The sequence below is a fragment of the Salvia splendens genome, chromosome 11, assembly GCF_004379255.2.
Source record: "Salvia splendens isolate huo1 chromosome 11, SspV2, whole genome shotgun sequence".
Classification (NCBI taxonomy): Eukaryota; Viridiplantae; Streptophyta; class Magnoliopsida; order Lamiales; family Lamiaceae; genus Salvia; species Salvia splendens.
The window spans coordinates 12893510-12901459 of record NC_056042.1 but is presented as its reverse complement, the minus strand read 5'-3'; the positions used below and the strand labels follow the sequence as shown (position 1 = coordinate 12901459).

The 7950-nt window shown below is 38.2% G+C and overlaps 1 protein-coding gene across 1 annotated transcript; it reads left to right on the top strand.

The window, feature by feature from the left end:
• The first annotated feature begins 986 nt into the window (after window positions 1-986).
• LOC121754098 (UDP-N-acetylglucosamine transporter UGNT1-like) lies at window positions 987-4001 on the top strand. The gene is made up of 10 exons (XM_042149446.1): window positions 987-1383; window positions 1565-1641; window positions 1735-1896; window positions 1972-2105; window positions 2175-2305; window positions 2391-2435; window positions 2506-2603; window positions 2990-3097; window positions 3428-3484; window positions 3570-4001. Exons 1-10 carry the CDS (start codon window positions 1239-1241, stop codon window positions 3642-3644), a joined length of 1032 nt encoding a protein of 343 aa, XP_042005380.1. The 5' UTR covers window positions 987-1238; the 3' UTR covers window positions 3645-4001.
• Window positions 4002-7950: the final 3949 nt, after the last annotated feature.

Below are 7950 nucleotides of genomic sequence, written 5' to 3'. Positions count from 1 at the left end.
AAATAATATATTAATTTTAATTGGCTACTCGAACCCAACTCAGCTCAACTCAACCTGTACTCAATCCAAAATTATTGAGTTTCTAATGGGTCAACCCGATAAGAATATGAACTCAATGAAGCTTAACTAAAACCCATTAATTTAATGTGTATTCATGTTGGACTTTTGTGTCGTATCAATAATTGCCTTGTGCCGTATCAACAATTGCCTGCTCTTAAAGAATGCCTAACGGCTAGTAGCATTTACCAACTAATTGGTAATTGTTGTATCAATTAATACTAATACATTTCCTAGGAGAATAATTAATATTGAGTAGTTCCTAGAATGAAGGGGGATGTACCCCATGATTGTGTTGCCCTATAAATGGGGCTGCTGTAACATCCAAAACATACAACAAAGAAATATTCCTACTCTCTACAACTTTGCCACCATGTTGTATCTTCCATACAATGCCTCTCCCGATTACCATCTTTAAGAGCGTTGTTCATCGATAAAAAATTGACAAAAATTGAAAATTCATAGTTTCAGACTCCCTCCGTCCCACTCTAAATAAATCATTTTCTTTTTTGGGATGTCCCACTCTAAATGACATATTTCGAAAAATAGAAATATCACTCTCTCTACTTTTTCTATCTCTCTTACTTTATTCTCTTTACTTAACTCACAAAACAATACTATATAAAATCTTGTGTCGGAATAGAAATGTCTCACTTAAAATGGGACAGAGGGATCATTTTAAAATCTCATCATAGTAGCTAAAAATTTGACATAGTAAATTTTAACTTTCTTTGTCCCAAAAGTTTTTCTTTTTAAGTATAAGAAAATTGTTGTTTATTGATTAAAGTAGAGTGAAAATAAAATAGGAGAAATGAAAAGTTGGGAAAGATTGTGAAAGTAAAGTAGGAATGGAAATATTATTTTTTTGTAATCGGAATTTGATTAAGTTAATTTGGACTGAATGATTGGTTGAAAAGTAAAATATAAAAATGTAGCAAAAATTGCAACCGTTATATGAAGTCCAGCTTCCTTTTTCTGGTAGCAGAGATTAACCAAATCAGATTCTAAAATGCAGATCACATGCAGATTGCTTAAATGACCAACATTTTATTCAATCCGATTACAGTTGGAGCAACTGCCAACTGCTATATACCTCAACAGCCATGATTTTTCAATCATTCGCAAAAAAAATTTAGATTCTAGACTTTTTCAGTGCCTTATCAGAATCGGAAGGCAATTTTATGACGACGAAATCGACGAGCGGTGGATATCTTCCGATCACTGCGATGGATTCAGCTCCGGAGGAAGCGGACGAGAAGCAGTTGAAAGTCTCCGCCATCTCTAAGGCCGGTGCTTATGCCGCCACCTCTTATATGGCATGCGCCGGTAATTTCTTCAATTTCGATGATTTCAATTTCACATGTTTTGCTGTGACTGAGATCGGAACTGCTATAGATGAATTTGATGATAAAAAGGATGCTTAATGTTTATGATTTTGTTTTGGATTGATTTGATATGTTAATAGCCCCAAAATATTCAAAAACTAGGATAATTTGATTTTTTGCAGTGCTGTTGGTGATGTTCAATAAAGCTGCTCTTTCTTCATACCGCTTCCCTTGTGCCAATGTCATCACCCTTTGCCAGGTAAAATCTTAATTGCTCGTTTTAATTTGGTGATTTCTTATTTTCTTCAGAGATTGATTGGATAACAGACTATTCATTTTGTTTTGTGTATAGATGATATCATCATGCTTTCTTCTCTACGTATTAAGGCGGTTAAAGCTTATATCGTTTAGTTCGAATGAATCTGGAGCACTCGGTGATAGTTTTGGAACATTGGTATCGATAAAGACATTGATCAAAACTTCACCTCTTTCTATGACCTATTTATTTTACATGGTAATAACTTTTCCCAGTCATGACTAGTTAGTTTTTCACTGAGTTGCTCACATTTTTCGTTTGTTTCTTTGAAAGCTAGCCTCCATGGAGGCTGTTCGGGGGGTAAATGTACCGATGTATACAACCTTAAGGAGAACTACGGTTTTCTTTACAATGGTGATCGAGTTCATCTTTGCAGGGCAGAGGTATAGCCGTCCTGTTCTTGGAAGGTAAACATCCTATTATTCTCAACACCCTTATAAACACGTAATTCCATCGAATAATTTAGGTTTTGCCAGTGTGGTAATAGTTCTGTTAGGTGCTTTTGTTGCGGGAGCCCATGACATGTCTTTCGACTCCTATGGCTATCTAGTGGTGGTGTTAGCCAACATATCAACAGCAGTGTATCTCACAACCATATCTCGCATTGGTAACGCTTCTTTTTTCATCCTAATCTTGTTTTAGCTGCTGCATCATTCCTGGCTTTGATGTTGCTGATACTGGATTCTACGCAGGGAAAACTACTGGTCTCAACAGCTTTGGCCTAATGTGGTGCAATGGTGCATAACCACAACTTTGTATTTACCATCTTTTAATATACATGTTGTAATTTACCTTTTTCTGGTACAGGAGTTTTGTGCGGACCAGTTTTACTGGTTTGGATCTTTATACAAGGTGACATTAAGACGACAATGAATTTCCAGTATTTGCTCTCTCCGGGATTCCTGGTAATATTGGATGACTAGCTTCTCTCCATTGCATATTCAGTTTCTACTGCTCTCTTTTTGTTTCCATCAACTTATAATGTTGTCATTGTACTTAGTAATCATTTTAAGCAGTTATTTATTGATTCTACCGTTCCAATGATCTTTACTGTAATGACATGATTATGCATATTGAGAAAGGATTCTGTTCCAGGTGCATCCTCACTGTCCTATTAAGTACAGAATGGTGGATCAGCATATTGTACTGCTATCTTGTCTTTCGAGTCTTAAATTTTACTAAGTGACACAAATACTCATTTTCCGGTTGTGGTTACCCTTTTTACTAAGTGACACAAATACTCATTTTCCGGTTGTGGTTACCCTTCATGATTCAACTCTTCTGATTTCAGGTAGTATTGTTCTTTTCTTGCATACTGGCATTCATCCTCAACTACACCGTATTCCTCAACACGACTCTGAATTCTGCTCTAACGCAGACAATCTGTGGTAACTTGAAGGTTTGTTCCAATCTTTTTAATGTTCTTTAGTTTAGCCTGTTGTAGTTTATGGTCAATGCAATCTTACACAATTACATTAGTGAGCTGATGCCTTGATAAATTTTCACAAATAAAAGTGGTGGAACACAAATCTGTCATTCTTGATTCTTTTGCACTTGATTAAATCTCATATGTCAATGATGAAAAATCATGCAGTCAACTCTCCTATGATAGCTTTCCATTATCAGACATTTACCACTATCTGAGTTGCTGCACATTATGTGGTGGAGCTCATCCTATCCACATATATCTATCACACTATGCTAAGCTACATGTTTTCCTGTAATGTAGGACTTCTTCACTATCGCTTTAGGCTGGGCGATTTTTGGTGGGCTGGCATTGGATTTAGTAAGTGCAGTCTCTATTTACTCACACCGGTCTCTCTAATAGCTCGTTTAATCCTTACACTAACGGCTAACTCCCCTTCCTGCAGCTGAATGTGACCGGGCAGCTCATCTGCTTCGCTGGCTCAGGAATATATGCCTATTACAAGTTCACTGGGAAGTGACACTCTGATCTAAACAGTGATGATCATTTTCTTGATATGTCATCACAGTATTTATGTAGGGCTGATAGAGACTCCATTAAAATTTAGGTTGAGATAGAATAGTGTTGCATATGCTTGATGATATATATAGCAACTTCTCTACAGTTAGGTTTAGTGGAATGATTTTCAGTTTATCTGTAGGCAAAGTCCACATTTTGTTTTTTACCCTACTTTTGATAGTGGTGTGGTGCTTGTTGATGATGTAGCAGAAAATTTAGCCTGTGTCTTTTCATATCTTTGTGTTTTTCTGGATAAGAAAATCCAGGTGTTCTGTTCATGTGTGAATTGAGGTATTTCCCTTTTACTTGTGTTCTAAAATTTTGTTTGGTATGGTATTATCTACAGTTCCCTCTTTAATTATTGTACTACTCCTTATTTAGTCTTTTTGAATGGGTTGATTGGTTGTTTCATGATTATGAATTCATAAAATGATAATTTTGAGCTGATTAATGACATAATATAAATCTATATAGAGATTACGGAAATTCTCAATTTTACAATTTTTTGCCAAGTATATTCTTGTTATTACAAATAAAATTATTTATTATTCTAAATTTTACAATTTTTTGCCAAGTATATTCTTGTTATTACAAATAAAATTATTTATTATTCTAAATTTTATTGTACATATAATATCCTTCTTTATTTATTTTTCAAAGATAATTTAATACTTCCTTCGTTCCACAAAAATCTGCACTGCACTCTTTATTTTTTAATTCATCTCACAAGAATATGCATTTTCTATATTTGGAAACTATTTTTTCTCTATGAGGTGAGGCTCATTCTCTAATAACAATACTATAATTACTTTTTCTCTTTAATTCTCTCTTACTTTATCAATTGTGAATTAAAACACGTGTCCAATCCACAGTGCATAATCTTGTGGGACGGAGGGAGTATGTTTATACTCCCTCCGTCCTCGCTAAGATGACACATTTCTTAGTTAACACGAGATTTTAAGAGTTGTTGGTTAACGTGGTTTATTGGAGTGAGAAAGAGTAAGAGCATCTCCAGTGGGCGGATGTCCCACTCGGACATCCACTAGGACATCCCAAAAACACCTCCTGCCACGTCACTAGGACTTCCCATCCCACTGCCACGTCACTAGGACATCCCCTGCACAATCCGCCCTTCAACGAGCCGTATATATAGAGTTTAAAAAAAAAAATTACCGGACGTCCGACCCACTCCACAATGGCGGACGTCCGCCCGCCCGTCGCCTGCACGTCCGAGGACACCCGACGTCCTCACGGGATTTCCGTATCCGACCTTTGACGCCACAATGGCGGACGTCCCGGTCGCCTGTCGCGGACGTCCGACCGGACGTCCGCCATTGGAGATGCTCTAATGTAAGTATTAAACGGAGAGAGAAAGAGAGTTGGATATTCAATTGAATAGAGAAAAAAATGGTTGGGTGTATTAATTGGAGAGAGAATTACCAAAAATAGAAATGTTGATCTTGATTGTGATAAACTAAAAAGGAAAGTGTGTCGTATTAGTTGGGACATGGAGAGTATATAGGACATATTAGTACAAACTAAAAAATAGATCCTATAAGCTAAAAAAGGATATCCTGAGCAATTGCAATTATCGGGTTCATTGATATTCCTTGTATGGTAGATGATATCACTGTAACAGCCTATCAAACATACAATCATACCCAATTTCAATGGTATTGTTTGATCTTAAATGGGATCTTCTATAATTTTGCACGTGAGGGGTGAATTCTTGGTTCAGTTCTCCGCCTTAACGACATAAAAAAATGATTGATCAAATTCTACTGAGTCTGACTCAAAGTGATCATTTATCAAAGAATGACTCTAGTTATCAAACTGTTAAGCTATAAAAGCATGGTGACTGAGCATAGCAACGTGAGGGTGCATGGGAGAGGCTGAGGGAAGTCTTGTAACTGATTAAGAAAGTTTGAAAGTTAGTTGTGGAAGATAGCCGTTGGAAGGCGGTTTCCTCTTCCGGTTGTAATGGTTTTTGTGAACTCTTTCACTCAACCTCTAGTACAAATAGTGTAGTGTTTTGTTACTTTATTTAGAGTTGAGATAGTTGTAAACACTTCAAGAATCCTTCAATAAGATCTTCCTCTTTCAAGATTCATTCTAGTTCATCTTCTATACTACAAACCCCATTTCTTGTTCGTTCATATTGCTTTGATACTTCAACAATTGGCGCCGTCCGCTGGGAATTCAAGAACGATCAATAGCTGCAATGGCTGCTCGTCTTGAAGCAGAAAAGTTCACGGGGAAAAATGACTATGGCCTATGGAAGATGAAGATGAGGGAAGTCCTCATTCAACAAGGTTTAGCCGCGGTGCTAACTCCTGCAGAAGCTGATGGCAAAGGAAAAGCGCCTGCGCTAGATGAGAAGGCTCAGGCTAAGTTTGAGGAGATGCAATTGAAGGCCCATAGCGCCGTCATTCTATGCTTGGGTGACAAAGTGCTACGTGAAGTTTAAGTCGAAACCACGGCTGCTGGTATCCTAAAAAAGCTTGATGAAGTTTATAGTTGAGCAGCTTGAAGACTTCTGCAAATCAATTGATGATCTTGAAGCGGTTGACGTAAAGATCAGCGATGAAGACATGGCGGTCTGGGCTTGAATGCTTTGCCCAACTCATATGATCAGATGCAGGATGCTATTCTTTATGGCCGTGACAAGCCTATCACATTAGCTGAAGTTCATTCTGCTCTCATGGCAAAGGAGTTGCAAAAGGGGTCTATCAAGCGCCAAGATTCTCAGCCTGAATCTCTTAATATCAAAAATTTCCACAAGAAAAAATTCAAGAAGAAAGTGGAGGACACAAAGACTGATGGATCTGGTGTGAAGGAGACCCGCTCTTTCCATTGGTGCAAAAAGTCAGGCCACTTGAAAAAGGACTGCTATGGATGGAAAAAGAAGCAAGCTGCTGAGTCTCAAACACCCCATAGTAATGTGATCAGCAGCGATGGTGATGAGTCTGCAGAGGTGATGAATGTAATGGATAAGGGGAATAGGAGTCTATGGATCATGGATTCAGGCTGCTCCTTCCACATGTGTCCCAACAAGGATTGGTTTCTTGATCTTGAAGAGTGTAAAGGATTTATGCTGTTAGGAAATAACAACACATGTTGTATCAGAGGGATTGGGAGCAATAAGCTGAGAATGCATGATAGCTCGGTTAGAATTCTTTTTTATGTGAGATTCATACCAGAAGTAGGAGGAATCTTATTTCTCTTGGAACATTAGAGAATAAGGGATATCTGTTTATTTCAGAAAATGGGGAAATGAGAGTCTGTAAAGGCAAGGAAGTTATGATGGTGGCCAAGAGAATGAGTAGTCTCTACTACTTGCAGGAAACAACTATCTCTGGAGAATCTCATGCAACTGTGAAAACTGATATCAGAAGTTGGCATCACAAGCTAGGACATCCAGCTGAAGGCACTCTCAAAGCATTGGTCCAGAAGAAGCTGATTGATGTTGCAAAAGGTGAAGTGATGGGGCCATGTGACAGGCTAAGAAACTCTCTTTTCCAACAGGTAAACACTCTTCAACCTTTCCACTGGATTATATTCATTCAGATTTGTGGGGGCCTGCACCGGTGAAGAGTTTGGGTGGAGGAAGGTACTATATGTCGATTATTGTTGACTTTTCTAGGAAAGTATGGGTATACATCTTGAAAGAAAAGTCAGAGGCCTTCAATACATTCAAGATCTCCAAAGATCTTAGAACAGACAATGGTTTGGAGTATTTATCTAAAGAGTTTGATGTTTTTTGCCAAGATAATGGCATTAAACGGCATAAGATTGTTCCTGCCAACCCCCAACAGAATGGGGTGGCGGAGAGAATGAATAGAACGTTGATGGAGAGAGTCAGGTGCTTGTTGTCTTCATCTGGTGTTGGGAAGCAGTTCTGGGCAGAGGTTGTTTCTGCAGCAGCTTTCTTGATTAATAAATTCCCATATTATGGCATAGGTGGCTCTATACCGGATGAGATGTGGTATGGATAATGGCCTGACTATTCTAGATTGAAGCCATTTGGGTGCAAAGCATTTGCACATCATAAACAAGGCAAGCTCAGTGCAAGAGCAATCCAGTGTGCGATGTTGGGATATCAGAGAGGTGTAAAGGGTTACAGGCTATGGGGTATTGAGCCTGGAAATCAGATGATCATAGTGAGTAGAGATATGGTCTTCATTGAGGATAAGATGCCTTTTCTGACAAAGAAATCTGCAGAGAGTGCTGATGCAGATACTAAGGCTAGAGCTGGTTTTGAGGTGGAG

Coding starts and splice junctions, on each gene's coding strand:
- LOC121754098 (XM_042149446.1), top strand. CDS start 1,239: ATGACGACGAAATCGACGAGCGGTGGATATCTTCCGATCACTGCGATG. Junction 2,306..2,390: donor CACAACCATATCTCGCATTG/GTAACGCTTCTT, acceptor GATTCTACGCAG/GGAAAACTACTGGTCTCAAC. Junction 3,485..3,569: donor GTGGGCTGGCATTGGATTTA/GTAAGTGCAGTC, acceptor CCCTTCCTGCAG/CTGAATGTGACCGGGCAGCT.